The sequence below is a fragment of the Bombus pascuorum genome, chromosome 13, assembly GCF_905332965.1.
Source record: "Bombus pascuorum chromosome 13, iyBomPasc1.1, whole genome shotgun sequence".
NCBI lineage: Eukaryota > Metazoa > Arthropoda > Insecta > Hymenoptera > Apidae > Bombus > Bombus pascuorum.
Genome location: NC_083500.1, coordinates 9,310,685 through 9,336,552, shown reverse-complemented (window position 1 = coordinate 9,336,552; position 25,868 = coordinate 9,310,685). Strand labels below are relative to the sequence as shown.

The following is a 25,868-nucleotide window of genomic DNA, read 5'->3' as shown; positions in this document are numbered from 1 at the left end:
ACTTACTAATATTGTGGATGATTGGCTGTTTTGAAATTGGTAGATTGTTTCAATGTTTTAAATATTTTCTGACAGGGAAAGATGTCGATACTGAAAATCAAACTATAGAATCAATAAAGGGATGCATATTTGATACGCACAATGAGACACGACTGTCCTGTCCTGATTATATTGGTCAAATTGAAACCAATCTAAAGGTGCACATACATAGAAGCTACGAGAATACTGTATTATGGAAAATAGCTATAAACTAATCATTATGATTAAACATTTTTGCGATCTCTGTGAAATATACATATATTTGTACTTGTATCTTGTAACTTCTGTGTACATTTATAGGATCGTTAAAAATTTCACGTATAATCACGATAGTTGTCATTGCGATATGTAAATGTCGTTATAATACTAATGAAATCTCAAAATGTTTCATATAACGCACGTGATATGTTCATAAAAGATATCGACAAGTGCAGGAATACTTTTGCAGGCCACTGTATTTCTCCCAACCAACGTTACATAGTCGTAATTCGAAAATTCTTTTGCAGAAGCCACGTAACATTGGTAAAAGTGGGGTAACGCGATTGCACCACTTTGTTAATGTTCCATTCGGATTCGTGACGACTCGAGGAATTATCGCACCACGTGTCACGTGCGGATAGCATAACTTGGAGAAGCAGCACTGTGCAAAGAGACTTCTGAATCAACGTGAAACACGGCGAATGTTGGACGAGTGTTCCTTCAGGGACATGAATGAAGCTTGTAATGGAGTACTTGGCTACAGTGATCGTCAGTAACTAGGAACGAATGCTGGGATTGAAGTACATGATGATAAAGGCAATACATGTAACTAATATCTCGAAACAAAAAGAAATTTCTTTCTGGCTGTTAGTCCAGAAATTTGTTGGAGAGACATTTGCTCACAAATATTTGAACACTTGTAGAACCCTTTCGTGAATATATTATGAAATCTGAACCTATTACAGAATTTTAGTGGAACTGTAACGATGATGACACTAGTAGTAATAATGATTATAATAACCAGAGAAACGATAAAGAAAAGGATAATTTAAGATAAATAAAAGACAGCTAGGCTGCAGATTTTTATGCGTTTATGTGAAATTTGGAAATGCAAGAACGCGCAGAATGCATATGACATATAAAAATATTTGCAAAATATCCAAAGTAGGACACTTGCTATAATTTTTGATATATCAAATGAATCTCCATCTCCATCTCCATAAAGATACAAATTTGCATAGAAATCCACAGTCTAGTTATAAATTACAATAATATTTCATAAATTATTGAATAAAAACGTACGTCGATTAAACAGAGTTAACAGTAGCGTGGGTATGAGCGGTGAAAGGATGACGATGAAAGTATTACGCAGTTAATAAGCGCCACGCGGAGTGATACATCTTAACGCCACGATTTTCGACAACGGAATAACTTCCCACGCGTTTGATTCGCGTCGCAAACTATTATAATTTGATGGGGTGGGGATACGAATGTGCATAAATAGGACTCGGCTGATTTCCTGGAAAACCAAATTGTCCTTCGAGAATGTTTTAAGCAATAAGGATATCGTATATCATATACATTTCACAGTGGTTCGCGAAAATATTCGCACGTTTGTAGAAACGCTTTACGAATATCTTACGTACCTTATATGAAATATTTCGAAACTTCGTTAATACCGTATATGAGATTTGTAGTGGTGCTGGAAATTAATCTGAAAATGTACACAGAAGACGCAAGGTATTTAATGCAAGTATACATATATTTCGCAAAGTATTTTAACAGTCAATATCAATAGAATCATTTTTAACACTCGCAACTATGTTTAAGATAACTATTGACCGTACTATAGTACGCTAATTTCTTATTAAATACATGCTATAGCCTCTATGCATGTACATTTTCAGATTAATAGACCAAATCGTATTATCATGACAGTCGTGTCTTGTTACAGCGCTAATGAAACTTTTAGGCGTTTTGTATAACACACGTAACATACATTGACAAAAATTACAAGTATTCAAATTCCATGTCAAACGATATCAAGTATTCCATGAGTCACTGTACCTCACAAAACCAAAACCCAAATCTAAAAACGCAATCCGCATGAGATTTCCAATCTAAACACCAAGCTATCGGTTGAAACGCGAATCACGGTCGGTTTCCAATCACGAGAACGAGTATTCTATATCGAACGAGTGTAAAAAGCTTCTTCGCGGCATTTGTGGCCAGCGTCAAGGTCACGGAAGCCCGTAACCACGAGAACACGATTAACTACGACTACGACGAGCGACTTGGTGGCTTTCGTCGCGAGCTCTGCGAGCGCAACTAATTAGCCAGCGTGTGTTTACGAGTCAAGGTACGTTGGACTCGGTCCAAAAGGGCTCGACAAAAGGAAAGTGTGTCCCGTGTGTCGACCAGAAGAGCGTGGCCAGGCATTCGGATTGCCGATTCGGACAGGCTTGCTTGCGCAACCGGCCGGTGTGCCGAGATGGAAAACACACACCCTGGCACGCCGTGAGCGTAATCGGTCGGATAAGCGTGCCAAGAGTGCCACAGGCCACCTGGATCCTCGTCGTTGAACGTCATCGATGTGGAACGTCAACGATGATGAGTCTAGTTGCGAAATCGTGATCGGCCACTTGCTCGAGAACGACATGAATTATGGATGGAGCTTCAACTTGTTTGATTCTAGACGCTTCTTCGACCATCGATGAAAAAATAAATAGAAAAATATCGCCCGAAATAGAGCTGATACTTTTTTAAATCGGTAAAGATGAAGTTTAGGGATTGGTTAGATATTTCGAAATTCTGTGAATGAGGCGTCTCTTCGATCTTTATGAATATATCGAACCAACTTTTATGAATATATCAGTATACTAATGGGTGAATAAAGGAATATTTCTTCAAGCGAATAGAGAAGCAAACAAGGAGAATGTTTAAGAGTTGGCTAGATTCTTAGAAATTGTGAATGCTGCATCTCTTCGGCTATTGATGGGTTGATGGAAATAGACTGTTTTACGTTTAAAAGGGTGGAAGTAGAATATTCAAAATCTAAGAGATGATTGGATTTAAAAAAAAATTATGGATACGGCGTCTCTTCGACCACCGACGAATGAATAGAGAAAGATTATTTTAAGTAGGACAGGTTGAGAGTAGAATGTCTAAGAGTTGGTTGCGCTTTTAGGTAGTTTTTAGATGGTTTCAAAGGGCGGAGAAATAATGGTTTGGTTGTGCAGCAGGCGAGGAAGTATTACATAATCCCTTGTGAGGCAGTGACTGGAAGACTCGATAACCGGTTGCAATGTTGGAACAGTATCAATGGAACTGTTTGATCTTTTCATTAAATCTTTCGTAAGGGTATACCTATATACTCGGAACTTGTAGCACTGCTTTACGTCTATTTATATTTTATCAATTATAGTCATGGCCTCCACGAAACATACGAAGATACATTTTCTAATTTCTTTCAAAATTTAGCAAAATAAACGTGATAATTGTCTGCCATTTAATGTTAATGAAATTTTAAAAAGTTTCGTACAAACTAGAAATTCTATATCCACAATTTTATACTCACAAAATTATATATATGCAATGATTTCCTACATTAAGTACTCAAATATCGTCATGTGTCACTGTATGTATTCCAGCCGATTACACGGCTAATCCAGCAGGATAACACATTCAGGATGTTTAACGAGAAAGAAAATACAGCACGTTTAATGACAGGTGGAAGATGATAAAATTCAGCGATCAATTAGAGAGACATTCTCGGTTCGGCCAAACCGCTCCTCGTGTCTAGATAGCGGCTAATATGTGCAATACGTGTGGTTTCTTCGGCAACGTCACAGCAAGCTGTCCTATCGATCCATTGCTGGCTTTCTTTCTCTGTTACACTTTTCCTCTCGCTTCCCCTTTGTCCCTGTGGAATTACGCACGCAGACGGGTCACGCACAGCTGGCTTGTCAGATCCAACTGAAATGCGAGCATGCGAGGAAGAAACACTGTGTAAAACAGCCCTCGGCGGGCCAGGTTGCGCCTTTCACATTTTCTCGCTCCATTTTTCATGCGGCCTGCGTTACTGACTGCCGCCTGTTAAACTTTCACGTCGTCAGAAATTCACCCTGAAAAGGAACAACCCCCCAAATCTCCTGACACTTTGCTCTCTTTTTTGTAGCTTAATTAAGCACGTTTGAATGAAGAGCGAGAGATAATATGTGAAAGTTGAATCAATGCAACCTTTTTGAAAGAATTTCACTAAAGCGACTTAAATGTCGTTTTGTTAAGGTGAGAGGGATGTACTAAAATAATAGATGCTTCATAGGAGTTCGTTATATATATTAGGTGCAAAAAATATTCCATCACTTGGAGAAAACATAATAGTTTACGATGGTGTTGGAAATTATTCCATTCTCAAATTATTTTATTAATTCTATTTAATTTCGTTATTAATTATGCACGTTGAAATTGGGATACTGAATAGTTGAAGCTGATCGTATAAATATAGAAATTTCTATTAATTATTTGGGACCTGCATAGAACACATAATGATTCCGAAATAATGATTGAACATAACAATTCCAAACTATAGTGTAGGTATTCGAGAACAGAGCCTTGATTCGGTGATTAAGATTCAAATCCCCTAATTAACTCGATTTTCGTATTTGATTGAAACAAAATTCGAAGAATTTTATTTTCCATTGTTCTCAATGCAATCACAAACTGAAAAATCGTTATTCATTCCACCCAAGATACAAATAAATAACTATCAACTGGTTGAAGAATACACCTCGTTAAGCTATAAACAGACGAAGGGACGAACTTCTTTAATGACAACTTTAATTATAATGAACGAAGTACGCTTACACGAGGTGACGGGGTGACGAGGATACTTGCTTTGTTCCGAGTTCATTACTTTTTGCTTGCTCAAGTTCCAGGTCGCTTCAAAGCAGGAGCAAAAAAAGAAGAAAACAACCCACTGAATGTTAAACAAATTGTACTATTTAATTCAACATCATCCCTAGAAGCTCTCGCAGAAAGACAGAAGAAAACAATATAAGAAACCGAAAAAGACAGTAAGGAACCGTAAAAGTAGCTCTGTTTGTTCGCCTTCTTGATTCCAGAAATTGAACCTGAAAAGAAGTCGAAAGGGGAACAAGTAACCAGTGAAAATTCCAGTGGTACTCCGACTTAATTGAAACGTCAGCCTGTGTAAACAAGAGAGAGTGAGAGAATTAGAGAGAGAGAGGGGGAGAGAGAGAGAGAGATGGTTGGGAGAAAAGGCTTCGTTTGACGGCGTGAAACGTTCGTTTTCACGGCTTACCGTGAAACGAACGCTCCTCCTTGTCACTTCCCTCCGCGTCGAGTCCGCGCATAGGAAGTCGCGGAATAAATGGCGGCGTGCCAACGATTTTTCTTCATGAAAATTCAAGATGCGGTTTAAAGGATCACGTGCCGTTAGGCGACCAATGCTAAGAACACTTGCTTTGTTTCGGTCGAGTAGTCCGGGGGTCTCGTTAGGTCCTCGTGGTTCCACGGCTTTTAAACCAACGACGAGACGGAGAAGGACGCTGTGGATGAGTCAAGACCTGTTTCTACGAAAGCAGGAGTAAAAAGAAGTGGCAAAAAAATAGAGAGAAAGGCAAGGATAGGGCTGAAAAATGAGAAAGGGATGCGCAAGCAACAAGGGTGAACGCACGCTGCATTCATTCAGCGCAACGTCCTTGTCGAGAGAATGAGGCGAAGCATAGGAGAGACACAGACGATGCTCTTTCAGCGGAGCCTGCATCGTCTTCCCTTGGAAAAAAGAACCAATAATCCCTCCGCTGGATAAAACACTTGGTCGATCGATTTTTTTAAAAGCTCCTGGCTTTCGATAAACCCTCGGTTTTATAGAAATGGTTATTATTACGGGGAGACACTGGAAGGCTCTTTAAATTTCTATTTTACCTTGGAATACCTGGGAGAAATATTAACACTGAATCTACCGGTCTGTAATATGTACTTAAATGATCTATATATGTATATGTGAGTCAATTCAAATGGTATTGATGAAAATAAATTTGTCTATATAATCTTATCTAGAATTAGGTAAAAATCAATATTAACTTTTACAGAAATCAACTGTATGTGTTAAGTAACTGTTGAAAAAAAAAAATTTGAAATCCGTCGTTTTGACAGGTTCGCTAGTTTTACCGTAGAATTTTAAAGTGACGAAGTTAGTAATAAATTCGCACATCGAAGCTTTATGATGAACAGTAGCGTAACGGTAGCTGAGTGTGTAGCTGTTTTGTGATGACTGCGTCCCAAAGAGTGAAAGAGTCCGATGGTCCTTGTCTATTACAAGACCTGCAGACACTAATAAACTCGTATTGATACTTCTAATGTTCTCACGATACACACGTTTAGAAACCTATGGCGCTTCATCAAAGAGGCACACGAAAAATAATGTTCCTGCGTAGAAAATTCTAATTTAAACATTACATGTCAACTTTGTCAACTGTACGACAACACGGGATAAAAAAATAGAAGGTAGAAGAGATGGAATTTTGTTCGTGGACATCGAGGAGGAAGATAAGCCGACATCTCGGATCACGAATCTTCTTGCTGCGCGATTTGTTCGACAAAATCGCGATACTCGACAGAATCTCGAAGGTCGTTCCGTCTTTATACATATTTTTAGACCACGCGACAACAGCAGAGGCTGCTGTCCACGTTACACGAGGAAAAAAACGAATCCGACGAACCGAAAGAAATTCTTCGATCCTCGGGACGACGAGAAAGTATACGTTTGAAATTGGAACGTGTAAATTAACTTGATCATTTTGTAACAACATAGAACAAAACATAATTTGGTTGCAAGATGAGGCAAATTTGTGGGGACTTGGAAGGAAAGAAAAAATGAAACAGCCATCGATAATACATGGCGCGAGGTAGTGAAGAAATAGCCAAATGAATTTCTAAAATTGCTTCAACGTACTACCGTGCGGTCACTATAAATAAGCATCCCCTTCGGGGTGCGCCCAGCGTCCAGAAATACATCCAGTCCACTCTAATTCGGCTAATTTACACATGGCCCTTCCTGATCCAACTATTGCATGCTTGCACGATGACCTTGTGCATCATCCACCAAATTGACAATTGACGATATCATATAGTAATACTTCCACTTGATCATAATAGTTTATGAAAAATGTTCAGGATCATCGCTTGCTTGAATTTTGGACATGTCGTTCGGAGTGTTGAAGTACGATATATCGTTAATGTAAAAAAGTATGATATATCGTTGTACGCAGTTGTATGTTGTGTTTAAAAGTATGCAGAATATATATGATATATAAAACTATATAAAATATCCACAGTAAATTAGTTGGTCCAGTGCCTAATAGAAAAAAATAAATCTCTTATTCAGATTCGATCTTTTTCCATTCACAAAAATATCAGTTTGTATAAATAGTCGCAGTCCAACGATAATATACTCATAAATTCTTCGGATATCTCCTGTGTTTTATGAAAATTTAATATCTCGAGTAGACTGTGAATTTTGAACTGCACACAACTGTTTCTCTAATTTAAATGCTTTAATTAATTCTAGCACTGTTAGTCACACCATTCACTCCGATGGCATTACCGACAAGTCTAATTCCAACCATTGGTAACCCCTTCGACATGATGTAACCATTAAAAACTGAACTTGTAATTAGTTATCGAATCTGTAACTACCTGTATTTATACCCATTTAAATAGTACAATTTTAAAAAATGATCCATATTTCCACGATTCCCTCGTTGATTGGGATCAAGGTTCTTCCAAGTCCACTCTTCATCTAAAACCGTGATAGGCAGCAAATTGATAAGATCGATAAGAAAAATATCAATTTATCGAACTACCTACTAACTACTCCAGGCTCTGGCTATCAATTTAAGCGATTGATGTATGTAATAACGCAAGACCGAAACATACCAGTTTATGAAATTATCGCACGATGAGGTCCTGGATGTCTAGTAAAACGATTGGTGGATAGTGAGGAGGTCATGATACCGCAGTGGAACGAATAGCCGAGTGGTTAATGGGTTAACGGCTCCCTCCAATTGGTCGATGACGCTGTGCCCTCGTGACGTCACCGAGTGCAATGCCCCTGTGACGTGGCAACGTGTGCTGCAGGCCAAGCAATGCACAGAAATAGCATGCGCTTTCTCTCTCTCCTTCTTCCTCGTTTATTCCTCTGTTTCCTTCTTCTACCCTCTTAGCGAGGTCCGCTCCCTTTCCGAAGTGTGCTTTCGGGCTTACGAATCGCGAAACCCCGTCGTCCGATATACTTGCCAAAAACGGCCACGTGACCAGCCCAGGAAAATGTCAAACGTCCACAAAGGAGCAACGGGAAGGGAGACGTTCACCTGGTTTACTCCGGATGACCCTAATCGCACGCGATTATAATCCGACGGAGCTGATCGGCAAGCATGAAAGACGAACAAGAATCAGCTATTTTCGCGATGTCAAGGTACAATCGAGAACGTATCTCCATCAAAGAACAGGTCCACCAAGGTTTCTTAAATAAGACTTTGCTGATCTTGAAGGATTACGTGGTCTAGTTTCGATGAAGACGCTTTATTCTTGGTTACAATGGTGTTTCTTATTTCGAATGAAAGAAGGCAGAGAAAATGTGGATCTTTTTTCATGAAATAGAGGCACACCAACAAAAGATAAATTATAGAAAAATTAGTAAGATTATCTTACGAAAGGAAGATTAATAACGATTTTTTTCGTGAAATAAGGCTAGCTTAACAAACGATAAATTATAGGAAGATTACTAAATCTGGTTTAAAATTCGATTTTAAGAGGAAGGAACGAAATTGTATATTCGAAAATCTGTAGGATCTAATTCCGATGAATGTTCGCGAATGAAAGAAAGAAGAGTAAATGTTGACTGTTTCCATGGAACAGAAAAATCTGAACGAAAACTTATTTATAACAAGACTGTTAAGCACCCAGTCCTTGAAACACTTAGTCTACTTTAAAATTCAAGTTTATGCGAGAAACAAGAATCGAAGTAAAATTACGCGCCTCTGGGAAGTCAAGGTTGGTTACAAAATATATCAGATTCGAAGTAAAACATTCAAGGTCTTTGAAACGCGAAACATACAATCTCGAAGGGCTATCGTGTCTATCTATCGTGAAAGGTGGACGTTTGCCCGCCGATGTTTCTTATCTTCACGATTCTTCCTATCCCTTTGAATAACAGAGATTGGATTGTATCGAACGGACTGCCGTGAATTCGACCTTTCCCTTCCACGAAAGAAACCACCCTTTTGTTGCGAGAAGAACCTGACCTTTCCGTTTCTCGTTCTCTTTGGGCAGAATCTTCTTTAACCAGATAAAACTTTTTTCTGGTTAAACGTCTAATCTCGCCACCATCTTCAGAAATCTTTCTAAATCTCGTCGAAGATCGAAAAGTTGTTCGATTTGTCTTTTCCGTAAATATTCCGCGACTGTCAGATCTTTTATCGTATAAATTGTTTCCTTCCGTCGCATCGTCGTGTTCAGTAGTTTCGAACGCGTTTCACCGGAACGTGACAATTGGCCAGGCTTCTTCGCATTATCGAAATATCGTGGAAATGCTCCCCAAATAAATAACTTTATGGGTGGTTTGACGCCATTCCCGTTGTAAAAAGTTCTGGGACTAACGCCATCACCAGATATACTTATGAATATGTGGAATTGTATTTTATTATTAGACCGTGAATATCCATGTAATTATGGGAAAGTTAAAAGTGTAAAATGTATATAATATGACAAATAAAAATATATAAAGAAATATATAAAATGTATAAAATATCCAAAGCAAAGTATTAGTTATAATGCTTAGCAAGTGAAATAAGTCTCTGTTTAGGTAGATGTCTACGCGTAAAAAAGTGTAAATTTACATAACATATATTTATTTATAAGTCGAAGATAATTCTAAAATATAAAACAGAATAAAAATAAGACCTTAGGACGATACGATATAATCCAAGAGGACTCAAACCAAACAATATCAATAAAACTTAAACAACATCATTAAGCTAACTCTCATTATCAAGTACTTTTGTTATACGTAATATATCGTAACACTCACACATCCTCTCGTCCTCTATCTCCTAGTCTTTTTCACTGAGTTCAAGAAAACTACGCGGACATTCCAAGTACACATTCAGTCACGTCCACCAGAAGTTTGAGTGGTTTTGCAGCATTGTGCACTCTTCTCTCAACCGTAGTCGGAAACACACAACTCTTTTATATATTCCTAGCACTGCAGATTCAATTACTTACAATACGCAATCGCACGATATTTCCATTCCCGTATTATTATAAAAATAATGTAATTTTTCAACGGTTGAAACCCAGTCATTGGCAAGAAACAATTCATATTCTGACGTTGTTCGAAAAATAAAGTAATTTTCTAGCACTCGAAACTCAGTCATTCGTAACGAACTACTATTGAAAGTAAAACAATCTAGCATTTGAAACTCGATCACCAACAATAAAAACTAGCACAAAATCTTAATATCCACGTTTTAGTAAAAACAAAATAATCCAGTAACTACACGAATAAACAAGTTCGTAATTTTTTGAAAGTAAATATTCACTTTGAAATATTTTATACGATCGACGTGGCTAACTTCGTTCATAGAATTACTAAATCGTGCGGTCATCGCTATTTCACACTTTCGTGTTCACAGAAGCAAGAAAAAAAAACGAGCATCACACTATAGGAAGCGAACGACAATCGAGTTACCCGGTCAGCCGAAAATTCATAAAACTTCTGGTAGTCATAGGTGCTTCAGGTTCTCGCGATGAAAATCTACCCTCGTTCCCACAGACTAATAGCGTTCTTAATGAGGGAACTTCAGTGCCTTGGTGCCAGAACAAGAGAGAGGGAGCGAGGAATCACGGGAGCAAGTAAAATTAACCTACAATTTCATGGGGATCCATTCTCGCTGTTCTTCCGGGCTCTCCACGTCGCAACTCATTGCTTTCTCTCGCCACTTCACGCGTATATCGTTCCAATGAAATCGGAGTTTCCACGTGTAAGACGAACAAAAGACAAAGTTTCGTTTCTCGTACAATTCTGATACTAATTCCTTCAACCAATAATATTTCCACGATTCTTCAATCTTTTCCTTTATAATCATTCACGTATATTAATTTAATAATGAATTGTTAGATAATAATCCACACTTGCACTCCTCTTATATAAAAAATTTCACTTTAGCTAAATGATATTTTATTTTATTACTGTGATATTCAATTGTTATTATTATACTTGATAGTATGTGACAGTTTGAACGTTTTAGACTTGATAGAGTTATGAGACAGTGACATAGGTTCTCGAAAGTATATCGGAACTTTATTCACAGAATGAGAACACGCTCGGAGGGCACGATTTGAAAGAAACGTGAGAGAATCACGAACGATCGAGCACGAAGCTAATGTCCGCGCGCTGTCGTTACAGAGACTGCAAGCCCGTACCTTAGGTGGCCTCTTAGCGCCGCGGTTCCCCAGCGAAGCTTTCGAAATTCGGAGGACAGACTACGCTGGCGGGACAGTCCAGTTCTGAGACGAGGCTTAACGCTTTGGCAAAGCCAACACGCTCGGAGTGTCACTGTCCTGAGTACGACGTCACGAATTTACTGTTGCATCACGTGTGTTTAGGTAACAAAGCAAAAGAATGTTGCACGAGAATTCGAACAAAATTTTGTCCATAGGTAATATTCTTATTACATACCCGTATTAAAAATTACAGTAGACTCATCACACGCGATATATAATTTAATAATTATTCATTGTAAATTATGCAAATAATTATACGTGCCATAAATTATACAAATTCCACTGACTATGTATTATGATGATTTTATACTAATATATTCGTGATTGGTAATTTTAATAAGATCGTAGGTAAAAGTCACCTTGCAACGAAAAGCGTTCATAATCTTAAAAAATATTTTTGAGATATCTCCAACTCTTTAAAGATTCTTCTTCTGATTGTCCAAATATGTTTGAATCATTTAACAGTATTCTCGTATCACTATAAAAATTTGATGCTACGAGAATGGAATGCATAGAACCTAATAAAAAAATAGGGATGTGTGCCAATACCATTCGTAGCTACAGCGAAATAAAAATACTGATAGGAAAAACGCTGAGACGAAACGAAGGTGAAACGGTTCGAAAGGAGGGTGGAAAGGAGAGAAAAGGAGAAGCGTCGGTGATGACGTCACGTTCCGACGCCGTGTGGGCCAATGGTGCAGGGAAGGGGGAGGTTGAACGCCTTTCCGTGATGTCATTGACTACGCTGTATACCTGGTGGGGACACACGAAAAGGGGGTACGAACGATGGAAGGAGGAGGGTGGGCGTTTCAGGAACAAGAGAAGGGGTGGAACACAAGCACTGCTATTCTTAGCCGCTTCAAACACCGTCCTCACGCTCTGCACGGTTGCGTAACAACGCGAGAGAGCACTCTCGAGGAGGTTCTCGCGAAATAGCCACATCTGCTGATGGGGGCCGATCAACAACGATATCGATACTCATCCAGTCGATGATTTCTTGGGAGAGAAACCACCGGTTAACAGTCTCGTGGCAATGTTTGTTGATGTTCGATCGAAAGAAGCTTGAAGCTTTTTCTAATCTGAATTGTTTTTCTCGAGAATTCAAGAATGGCGAAGAAAAACATCCTAATGGAAAATAAAAAGATAAAAATGTCAAAGGAAAGAATTTTAGTGATAAGAAATAATTCGAAGATAATGAAGAAGTAAAATGAACATATTAGGAAAAGATACTGAATAAAGAAGAAAAGAATTCTATTTTATGGAAATGACACAGACACGTCAGAAAAGAATTTTGGTGGTAAAAACTAAAATCAGGGAAGAATTCTATTGTTGTAAAACGATTCAAAATCTCCAAGAAAATATTTCCATAATGAATTTGAATGTCAATCGGAAGAAAGAAGATCTTCTTATAATTACGTCAAAGGTGTCCTCGAAGATTCCGGAATTTCGTGAATCTAAGAATCACAACACATCAGAAATCTTAGAATGGCTTTGAATTTCACGTAGGGTGAAGTTTAAATTTACAAACTTGTCGATATGAAAATGCGACACGATATATCGTGGAGGGCTACTATATGCATTAGCGTGAGTGTAAAGTTTCCCTAGGCTGACCTTGAGTGTCCTGGCTCTACAACCTTGACGGATTCCGAGAGTATGGAAAATTAATCGATCATACGCCGACTTTGAAACTACTCTCACCGCATGGGTTGCACGCGGGTGATTATACCTATGTTTGATTAAAGGATCCTTGATAGCTTCCTTAGCTGGTCTCGTGGAACGTGTGAGATCTTGGTCACCTAGAATTCGGTCTATAGGCTTCATCGTCCCTCAAACGCTTCCCCAATAAATTGATGAAATTTCGCTCTATATTTGCGTATGAATTCTCCGTCTTAAAATTCAAGGAGAATTGATTCGTTACATTTGAATTGTTTACTTATAAAATGCCTTCGTTCTTCAAGCGTTTTGCTAAAAAATTATATTATTTATTTGCATCGTGTTATATACATATCTGTATTTGAATTATCTACTTCGAAAATTCGAAACCAAGAAAAATAAAAACACAAAACATCATATTAATTCAATACTATTTTTACTACGTGAAATTCCACTGTGGAGATATGTTTGGATTATTAATAGGACGATAGAACGTGTGACCCAATCTTAGATCATCTCTAACCCTTTCCGTCTGTAGGTTTAGTTAACTTACTCCGCGTTTACAACTTCCATTTCAAATTATTAACTCGCTAAGCGTTTATAACACGTATTATTAGTCTAAAGCCTTACAAGATTCAGTACGATGTCGTATCCCATCGTATGAAACCATCTAAAATTCCATACCCTGAAATATCTTTTTGAACAACTTTTTAATCTTTTCTGAAGCTCTAGCAATCTCTCAACCTCTTCAAGGATCTGAGAAACAATTCTTTTTTTTTTCTATACAAATTGTTGTGTCACAAAGATAAATCCCATAATAAAACTATTTTTCCAAGGGTGGAAATTGTTCCGGGTCTCAGCCTCATAATAGTATATAATGTTCCCTCGAATAGCGTTGCTCGAGAGAAGCCTACAGAATAGCAGATTATTCCTCGCCATTGGTCTGAGATGAACAATGTCCATGGGAGTAGTTGGAACCGGAAGAGACTCCACAGAAACGTCCACAATAGTCAGATAGTCCGGAACAAATACAGACAAAGTGACAACCATTGCACGTGCTGTATTACCCCGAACTTCCTTTATATCGAAGGAAATAATAATATCTAGACATAAATATAATTTTTAAATTGTAACTTTAAACTTTTCTAGTGAAAGTGTAATTTTTATTAAATTCCTGGTTCTTGAATTATTATTATTACTGAATTCTTGGAAGTACCTCTAAATTGCCAAGTTTCTTAGCAATCTCGTAATACATTGAAATATCTCGATAAAGAAATTAACAGTAAACTAAGAAGAGAAGTGCTTGGAAATTCAGTTGTATTTCCGTAAATCGCTTTAACCTTCGTTTAGTTTCTATTGGCATAAAACGCCATATGCAGTGCAAGAAGTCAGCGTCAATTGGTGTCGCTACTAGAAGCTTTAATTTAAGACTTCCCCGTGTCATGAAACCGCGTAATAAAGGTTTGACATTTCAGCCTCCGATCTCGATGGCCATTAATTTCCGCCGCATCAATGAAAAGGAAACAGCCAAGGAACATCTTTAATCGGATCGAGTGGAACTTCCTGGTCCCGTAACCCTTGACCTTTTCATTCACGCCACCAGAATACAGCTTTCTAGCCCCATAAAAAAGGCCACGGCGTCAATATAAATCATCTTTCATCGTTTTTATTGCTTGTTATAAAGCATGTTTACTGCTGTTAGCGTTACGTTGTAAAGAAAGATAAATATGTATGTAGTAACGGTATTAATAATTGAAAGTAATTTAAAATAACTTTTTAAAATTGTGAATGTTAATAAAATATTCATCGATTCACTGTTGTTGCGTGTTGTATAAGTAAGATCGTATCATTGCATCGAATAGAATGTATTAACGAATCAATACACATGTAAAGATATTTCGCAGAACAATTTACAGATAGATATAGACACAGATATAGTTGAACATTCACTGTTTCCTTGAGAAATGGCTATATTGTAACACGATCGAGAGCCTAAATACACAGCGGAAAGTACAGAGAATTGGCTCGGAACAGACAAATTCTCTCTACCAAAATGGCACGCGCAGAGTATTAATCTCAATCCTATTGAGAAATCTGTAGAGGGTTTCTAAAACAAAAGGTAAGAGACTCTTACGAGTCTCCACCGACATCGATTCTTCAATTACGAAAGAGAATTAAAAAGCAACAGGATGGAACTCATTCCGACTATTGTCAAAATCTGGTGCAAAGTATGCCTAAACGTATTAAAAAATCCCATTGTTAAAAACATTGCGCTAAATTGAATCAACGAGTGTTTCTTGTTAGAGATAAATGAAAAAAACTTTCTTAACATTAAGAAATTTTTTAAGTCATCTTCAATAATACTATATTATGGAATTATTCGTGTTAGCTTTATTTGTACAAAATATTTCTGTTGCGTCTATTTGTTGTAATAAAACGATATATACAAAGTCGCAGTAATTAACTGAATTATGCCGCAACACAATCAGGAGATCTACATCTTTCTACATCATCATCGTTCACCTCATTACAGAGTCAAAGAGCGGCGATCAATATAATCTTCCGATGAGATTATGCAAACGAACGATTGATTTTCATAACCCGCGATCGATATTTCTGATGATCTTTCACCGAGCGAAATAAGAGAGAACAATGGGTGTTCGTTTCATCAAACGTGGAAATCCATACCGTGTAACTCGGAGATTCAGTGGAAACATGACGTACTATAATAGACCATCCAGAGGTGGCTGCAGGTGGTCGGAGTAGACTACTTTCAGCCTTTCAGCTCTTTCACGCTAGCACCTTTCTTTCGTTTCCCTTTGTGCCACGTCGTACGTAGGCTACGTGTGTATCCTATTTTCGCGTTGCTTTCTCGTTGTTGTATCGCAAAAATTCGAGACCTTTCACGTGCCAGTTCTTTGCCAGGTATCATAGAACGGTAGCTGGGATATATCATAAAATATCGATGAGAAAGCACGGAATCGTTTCACCTTACATACTTATGCACATCTAATGACATTCCAAAAATTTGGATACAGGGGACGTGGATATTTAAATAAAGGGAGAAGAAAATTTTTTTTCAAAATTGGATTCTTGATAAGGACTGAGTGATATTTCAAAATTTTAATAAAAGAACAGAATCAGCTCTATGTCTTAAATTTGACAATCTCACATAACTTTCTGCAAAGCAACGGGTATATAAAAACTAAAAGGAATAGTTCTTTTTTAGTGAGATTTATAATATAAATTTAGAGATGTATTTCACGTACAAGTTTGCTTTGGAAAGGATGATAAATCGCTATTTGAAAAATACCGTTGAAAGAAGCAGAGTCCACTTTACTAAATTGGAAAATTTTCTATGACACGACGGTTGCATAAATCTTGTCACATTGCAAGATGGAAAACAAGGAACATGGATATTTCTAATTTGAAAAAAGCAATTTTTTTTAATGAGAACGATGCGGTTAGGTTCATAGCGTACGAAAGTTTGAATCTCAAGTCCGAGGGGACCGAACCATGAGCATTCGGATGGCCTAACAGACTTCGTGCCACGACTATGATAAATTATACAGTAGTGACTATTGATCTCGCCGCGCCTAAGGTCAGACACTACGGCAAAATCGAGTTCCAGCCAACCATCCACCCGCGAATAAATTCAATTTTCCCGCTCTAAATAACGGAACGGTTCTTACAACCTGCGAAAAGGCCGGTGCTACGATTCCTGTCCAGAAAATCACGATCATCAGCCAAATATGTAAATTACTTCTTGTCGATAAAGCCGTCTAGTAAAATCATTGAAAGTCTCGTTCAAAGACATGAGAGGCTGTCATTTAAAAACTATTGAAAATAGTCTTGTCACCAAATTATTTAAAGCTTAATTTTTTTAGAAACATAAATGTATGTGCAAGATTCTAAAAAAAGTGGTATAGTTCCTCCGCACAGAGATACTAAAGCAAACTTATCTCCTGTATTTTCCTAAAGTAATTTTTTGTAGATGTTCGATAAGGAGGTAAATTATTTCAAAATTTCAAATTAATTATTTTAGTTACCAAACATAACGCATGAAAAAATTCCAAGTCTCCTGTAATCGATGGAAAAAAGGAAACTTCGAGTGACAAGTGTCCTTAATCATTATTTAGACGACGTAAATCGGTAGCATTTCGTGTTCGATCAGCGCACATACAGTCCGAGATACATTCTAGTAAAAGGAATTATTGAACTGATAAAGTTCGCTGAAGAAATGGGTTATAAAACGTGGTATAGCATAGCGGTAATGATTGTTACGAAGTGAGTCAGTAGGGGAGGCGGTTAATAGCACTGACAACAAGAAGTTTCCAGGATTGACGCAAAGTACTTTAAAGGGAACTTTACAGCTGCTCAGCGCGAAGTTAAAGCACGCAGAACCTATCATTGAATTAATATTTCAATACCGCCAACTTTTGTGAGTCAGTATATAATTTCGAAAAATAATTTCCATCGACTGTAACATTTTACCATCTTCTAAAAGGTAACTTTGAAATTCGAAGAAATACCAGAGATTAATTATACCTGAAATGAAACAGGTCAGATGTTGGATACAATGAACGTATGAACTTCTCTTAGGAACTATAGGTCGCGAATTATAAAGCTAGTTGTGCTCTCCGTTCTTCGTCAGATTTTTCACGATAGGTCAGCGCAAGTATCGATTCGTATTTCAGGTAACGAAGAATCGAGAAAATGGTAGAACGTTTCTAATAGAACATTTGGCAAAAGTACAGATCCAAGAAACAATGTCCGTAGGAAGTTAATAGGGTTTGCCAAGACGGGACTAGTCGACACACCGGATAGGAATTCAGGATGTCCGGTATCCCGTTTTCTACGAAGCTTCAACTTGAGGAAATATTGCCAGTTTGCACCTTAAGTTCCTGGCTCGCACTCCACGAAATCTTATAACGTTCACGCTCGTGTTCGAGGAAGAATCCGTTTCCTCATTTCCTCGTATCATCGTAACATCAATATTTATAACCACTGTAACTAATAATTGCTCTACTCTTCGTCTACTATCCGGATAAAGACGTTTAATTCCATTTGTTTAACTTTCTTAATTATTAATTCAGAAAACATATACCAAGGTGAATTTCCATTCTTGACAGAGTTAAATACTGCTCAGATCGCGAAAGCTTAAATAAAAGTTATTCTTTGCATTGGAATGCTTTAAAATCAGTAACGTCGAGTAAATTCCAAGGCCAGTGATCAAATTATTCGCATGAATTATTTACCTTGCTGAGCTGATAAATAAAAAATGGCTTTGGTAAATAGAACGAGAAGCATTCATCCCTAGAACGAGGTCTCGACATCAAAGGAACTAGTAAATCAGAAAGCTTTCGAATTCTTTTGAGAAATGAATAAAAATTACGACAAAGTCAATATCGAGGACTGTATTATACATTCCATCGATGGAACGATGATATGCTAGAAGGTATCAAGTTCCAGGGTGCAATTAATTATGAACAAATTGACGAGTGGGATGACTCACCGTCTTTCCTGTAGTAAAGGATCTCGAAATGCTTTTCGACGCCGGCGGCGAGGGCGTCGCGGAGGGCTGCGACCGCATGGGGCGACGTCATTGGCCCATGAAGGAAGTCGCAGATCGCTGGCCTCTGCATCACTTCCGCCCTCGAAAACCCCGTCAGCCGGCAGAAACCGTCCGAGCAATATATTATGTGACATAGTCCCTGTTGAGCGTTGGCCACTAAAAAACTTCGATCTGTAAAGAACAAGAGAAAGACATTAATTAACAGATGCTACGAATTAATCGGTGTCTGACTAAATTCACTGGGAGCCGACCATGAATGATTTGCTTACAAGTCACGTTGATCAACTCTATGAATTGTAACGTATATAAAAATAGCAATTGGCAGCATCTAGTGAGAACATTATTCTTTTTTAATTTAGCTTATAATATTAATTAAATAATCTTCCGAAAATCCGAAATATAAATCACCAATTTTGATGCAGTATTAATTAATTAGATTCAAGTATATCAGACTTCGTATCATTTAGTATTACTTTCACATATCTAAGAAAATTTGACACTACAAAAATGAAATGTGTAGAGTCTGATGAAAAGAGCGCTTCCTCGAAAAATAAAGATATGTACCGATAATTTCTGTAGCCACTGTGTATTCATAGAGAAATATGATAAATAGATTACTCTTTAATTAAACAGACTTTACACAGAGACAATAACATTTGATGTACTTTTTTTTAACGTGAATCAATGTATTACTCAATCTAATATGTTAATAGTATTAACATCATTACAAATGTAATATAAGGAAACAGAAGACGAAAATATATTAATTTTGGAGTGGAATGAATACACGTGGCATCGAGATAGTTTCTTAGAAACGCGTACCACGCTCTTGTGTCGAAAATATCGAATATTTGTTAAGACATGATAGTGGGAGGAATACATAGCACTTTAAAATAAATTCAAGATTGTTGGAATGGGAAAACAACGAGAGAACCTCGGTCACAGTGAAGTTTCATCGGCTCATTAGAGTGCGTGGTTGGCATGTCTTCCGAGTATGTCCGAAATTAACTTTTCTTGTTAAGAACTGGGAGAAGAGATGGACAGGCTAACGGGAACGAATGATTCTGAATATATGTACATGTATTTATAGGTCGCCGATTCTTCAAAATTAAGAGGCACAGTAGGAGGGAATCGCGTAGGAGAACGTCGGAAAATTCAGCGATTTTCGTTGAAAGGAAACCATAAACATGTAAGAACGGAACGGAGTAAGTTATTATCATGGGTGCTTTCGAAATGCGTCGCGATTTTACGTTTTAATCGTAGGGAGCTTCACAAAAGTTTTATAGAAAGAAAAATATCCTTTTCGAAGATATAGGTTCTTCATTTATTTGATCGATGAACACGTTAATTGCCACTTATGTATACATATGTATATCTTAGTATACAAATATACTACACAATAGCATTTAATTTTTACGAAATACTATATTGTATTTCTGTACTTTTCCTCCGACGATGTTATCTAAGTCATTCACATAGTTTACAGCTTTTTTAATCCTTGAAATTTATTTTATTTCGATCATTCTAAAAAAATTTTGTAAAAAATCAAAATTTCGTAATCGAGTCATTGTGTGCCTCAGAAACTTCTAGAATCATGAAATTAAAAATGAATTAAAGTAAGAGGATTACTGAATGCTTCTCATAGCATTTTACTATATCTACTACTGTGTTACCTACAATTTCTGATAATCTCGCGTAATTTAGCCGCGTTATTTCATTATTTAATCCTCGATGGCTTAATAAAGAGACAGCAGTTCGAATAGAATTTGCAAAGCAGGACAAGAAAAGAGCAATAGGAGTATACAGATCGATACGACGTGCAATGTGCAGTCGGTTTTTTGTTCACGAAGTAACGTCCGCGCTGTATTCCCCGTCGACGTCCCTGATTGTTTCGCATCCCTTAACATTCCGCCGATCCAAAGTATTTACAAGCGGTGTACGTTATTCGAAACAATCGAAGTACAGGCTGTTGGCGATCGCGCGCGATATCCGTGCATGGAAACGGAAAGAAATTTGACGAGAACCATTAAAGAAGTAAATTTACCAAATGTTTTCAACCCTTGAATGTTCAACGAACTGGAGACTCGCGCAAAGAGAGAGGAAGAGACTGCCGCTTTATCGAGCGGTAGCACCTTTCAAGCTTATTTTCCTAAAAATAAGTATCGATTCATAGTACATCTCGGTAAACTATAGTGATTCCCATGACTCCAATGAACATTAAAATCTTCGTGTAAAAATTGAGAAACAATTTCATCTCTTTAGATTTAAAGATTAGACGGTACGATCAACTGGATGTTTAAAAATTTAACATTAATAAAAATATTTTAATCGCTCGTTATCATTTTTCCAACGATTCTGATAGATTTTTGAACATTCTTTGTGAACGATATATTTTTTGATAAATTGTATTGCAGACGAAACATGTGAAAGCGAGCGTGAGAGGCCGCAAGTGCCAGATTTAGCATTGCACGTGCAAATTTACTCGAGAAGAGCCCCTTTGAGGTATACTCGAAAAACGTCCAAAAAGTGTGGCTGAGTTAGAAACGAGGCGAATTAACCGAGGCTTACGACATCCGTAGCAGACAAACTTAATGGTTGGTACGAAAATATTTTATGGTGTACACTCTAAGACTGATGCCGGATTTAGGACGAAGGTCGCAATGGGTACATGCAGCTTCGCAATTTCGCAATTTCAGAATTCCTGTCTGTGTGTGTTCTTTTGATCTGTACTCTGTTTGTTCCATTATAGCTGGTTATTAAATCGAAGATGCCGAGGAAGATGTTCACGCTTAACCGCGTTGCAGCTGAATGAGATGAAAGTTAATTCGCCGAAGTCTTGAGCTACGTTAATATAAAATGAAAACTCGAACTTGTAATTTATAATAATAGAAGATGTCGATCATATTAACATTTATTTGAGAAAGCAAATTGATCGATATAAGATTTTGTCAATTTTTCAATTTTATTGCGTAAGTACACGATTAATACTAAATTCTGAGAAAGCAGCTGCTTGCTACTATGAGTTCGGGTTAGATATTTTTTATACGAAACTTCCGTTATTCTCTTTAATAGATCGATTCCTCGGAACGTTCTGTTCAACAATACGTACAGGTACAATGTCAACAAAATCAATAATTCGTGATATATTGCAGATTTTTATACGAAGAATCTCACTTTTTCATTTAAATTATCTCACGAATTGTTGATCTCTTTAAATATCGTAATACGTGAATACTTTTTGACGCAGAATATTCCAAAGAATCTAAACGCGCAGAAAGAAATACATAATACAGTTCCATTTTAAAAAACGATTTTGACCTTGATAATAACACGTCCTCTATAAATCCTACAAAAAACCTAATCTCGCAAACTTTCATTTGAAACATCGTTCCCTCAAACTATTACGCGTCCTAACCCTATGTATTATATATTGTGATAAACAACAATGATTCGCGTAATCCCGATAAATATAAATAAAGCTGTCTTATAAGGATGAAAAAGAAGACAGAAAATTCCACAGCGAAAATAAGGAAGGCGGAGTTGAATTTAGGGTGTAGCAACCCCTCACGCTACAATGGCGGTTCCTAACGATGGTCGAAATTCCCCGTGGCGGGGTAGATTCGAGGGCGCGTGAATTCGAAGGCGACGATTTTCAAGTGCGTCGCAAGAGTACCAGACGTCGTACCAGAATCCAAGAGAAATGTCAGCCTCGAGAACGGTCGAATTGCACCGCGTGCCTCGGCTACCATCGGTTCACCCTCGTCTCGTCCCCGTTCGATGCTTAAGCATTCTGCGAAGGACAGTCGCGTTTAATGAAGGAAAATTGAAAATGCGCAGGAACGCGCGGCCCGTGGCATTGTTGATCAACGCCAGGGGGAACGTGCCGGATGAAATTATCACGAATATTACGTGACCATCGACAGCCTGTTTAAACATCGACGGGCCAAATCATCGGTTCCGGATGCAACGCGGCGCACGTGATCCAACGTCGGCTTATGAATCGAATCGCGTCAACGCACGTGCAATGGATAAATGCCGTGATATTTAGGAGCAAATGGCTCGTAGAATCGGACAGGCGGATCAAAAGGTAGAGAAAACTTGTGAAATCGATAGATACAAGTTGGAGCAAACGACGGGTATGTTTGAATGTTTCGGACAGAGAGATAAAATGTCGCGAGAAATTGAGTGGAAGAGTCGAAGAAGAATATTTCGGCTAGGAGAAACATTTCTTGCGATAATGCTGTTTTAGGTATTAAACGGTTGGAGAGCGATATATGTTTTCTATTGATGTTATTTGTTTAATATTTAGTGGAGAATTTAAAGTAGGAAATTAAGTGGACTACCAAAGGGCTACCAAAAATGAGAAAAATCTTTGTAATATCGCTTTCACTAATATCAATGACCCGGATATCGAAAATAGAAAAAATTTGCCATATTTAAAAGTGTTATTTTATTTGTTTAACGTATAGTTCGGAATTTAAAGCGAGCGCGTAAAGTTTAAAGGGAACATGTATAATATAAAACGCGCGTTAAATTTTTCAGTTTTCCAAAGCGAAACAACTGCGTATTTTGTAACACGGTGCAAAATTAAAACTTTGGTTCCATGGTGTCAAAGAAGTGATTTAATCTCTCCTGTTAACATATAAATTCATGCGTTTCATTTTCATTTTCTCGTATAGCCTCCGCTACTACCGTTCCTCAGGTATTAATTTCGTAGCATGATAATTCGACTAAATTGCTAGGAATTATGAAAACTCGCGTAAGAATTGACTATCTAAGAGAGCAGCGAATAAAAGCTGTTTTACTATTATTTGTTAATTAATAGCGTGGCTTAAAGCGTCCTTCGTCTGTCATTAAATATTTGTCACGAATCATGTTGATTCGATGTATAAACGTGACAATGTTTATAAATGTCTTTGCATTCGATTATCCGACTTTCAATTCATTTATCGTATCAGAAAATCTCGTTAATTTCCGCAAGAGATAATTTCATCGAAATGTTTAACAAACATATTCGTAGAAATAATTAGAACGTTAACACAACAATATTTGCAGTTTTCTTTTACTAGAGAATCAATATCGTTTCGTTCTGTGATTCTGATTGATCGATAGTAATTACTGGCTAATAGTGAGCGGTGTTGGAAGTGGCAGCTTCACGTACAGTAGTTTAACCATGATTAATACTCCTTTTCACTATACCGTCCGCAATCAGACTAGCAACAAAGCATAGCTCGGCCACAAAGATTAATCGTCGATCATTTTTTGGTGCTTTTATATTTGTTAGAAAATCAAGGCAAAAATCAATCAATGGCAATCGCGAGAGAGAATTTTTTCCATTTTTGACGTTGCACGATCATCGTAACAATCAGTATTCTGGTCTCCTATCTGGTCTATCTATCTCCTGTCTAATATTCCGATGCGATGATCGAGCTTCGGAATTTTTTAATTCTAAACGTTTAAAAGTCTCGAATTTTGCAAGTTTAGAGCTTTGGAATTTTCAAATTTCCAAACGTTGAAACTTTAAAGCTTTTGGACTTTTGGATCTTAGGAGAACTCTAGAAGTCTAAAATTTTTAGGTCTTTAAGTTTTCAAATATTTCAGTAGTCGAAGATTCTCGAATTTCAGAATTGTACGATATTAAGATAGTGAAATTTAAAAATTCTACAAATTGTATTCATTAATTCTCGGTTTGTGGAAACAGTAGCGACGATTCACGATCGTTTTCCGTGGGTTTGCACTTCCGGTGACTCAGGGCTATCCGGGAATGTATCACGACACGATCAAAGGAATTTTCAAACGGAATCGTTTTAGGAGGCTGTACAATCTAACCGCGCGATTAGGCGGCGTGAAACCCTACGAGAAAACAAGTACGAATCGTGGATAGACTAGGGACAAGCGAGACGCGTGGGTTCTTTTTACGAATCTCATTCGCTGTGGCGAGTTTATCGGCCGAACTAGAAATAGATTTTGCCGAGTTCGCATCTGAGACAGGCTCGCAGGGCTGGGCCCTTTGCCAAGGATGTCACTTAGCCGCGAGAACTACTTTGCTATCCGTTTGTTCCAAAATACTGACCGCCTCGGCTCTCTTATCTTTTCGAGTCGCTAAACTGATCACGGTCCTCAATTTCTTCTGTTCTATGAGCATAGATATACATCCGTTTTCAAGAACCGGGGACAAATGCTTGCGATCATTTGTAAGATAAAGTTCGTAGAGTAAGGGAGAAGTGGAAGTGTTAATCGAGAGTTTCTGAAAATGGTATAGTTAATTGCGAATTCTGAAAGTGTATCAGATTACGTAAAATTTGTGTCAATCGTTACAAGATATTCCATAATTTATACGTAAAAAGGACGAACCTAAATTGAGAAGATTTAGAAGGGACACTTATCGATGAGCTTGTAGGATATTTCTGACGAATCGATTCTTAAGTCTTCCGCTATAATGTAAACTAGAAAAGAAACTAAATCTGAAAAAAGTGTTAGACGAATACTTTTGGATTAAAAACTGTTTGTTTTACGAAGAGAAAGTAACAGTGAAAAATTATGAATTTTTATGAAAGGACGCAATCATCGTGAATGTTGAAAGTATGCCAAAATCGAACGTGAAACATCGATTCTCAATCGTTCATCTACGATTTACATCTAGAAAGAATCAACGTTAATGTAAAAAAGTCTCAAAAGAATATCATTGTGCATATATCTTAAAATTTCCTTTCAATCTTCCCTATCGAAGTTATGGCGCAAAGCACAAATGCGATTTTCTCAAAAGAATGTTCTTAAGGAATGCTATCTTAATTTCTAGCGAAATTTCTATAAAATCGGAGAGCAGAAACTGGCACTGTGTACCAATTCTATCGTAACAAACGACATTTCACGTTTACATAGCCACTCGGTCGGTTATAAATATACGGAATTGGAACTTACTGCGAGTTTTGTTTCCGCCACGACAATACGAGGATTTAGAGTTGCGGTAAACGCCATATGACGCATATTAAATTATCCAATCTGACAACTATAAATCAATGTTTCGTATTTA

At 37.5% G+C, this 25,868-nt stretch overlaps 1 protein-coding gene across 10 annotated transcripts in view; it reads right to left on the bottom strand.

Moving 5' to 3' along the window:
* The window catches only part of LOC132913809 (potassium voltage-gated channel subfamily H member 6), a 142,060-nt gene that overhangs the window by 101,455 nt on the left and 14,737 nt on the right, over nt 1–25,868 (bottom strand). For all 10 annotated transcript variants that reach the window (XM_060972388.1, XM_060972389.1, XM_060972380.1 and 7 more), the window contains exon 2: nt 18,776–19,006. In XM_060972388.1, coding sequence (XP_060828371.1) covers nt 18,776–19,006 — 231 coding nt within the window. The remainder of the gene's footprint in view (nt 1–18,775; nt 19,007–25,868) is intronic.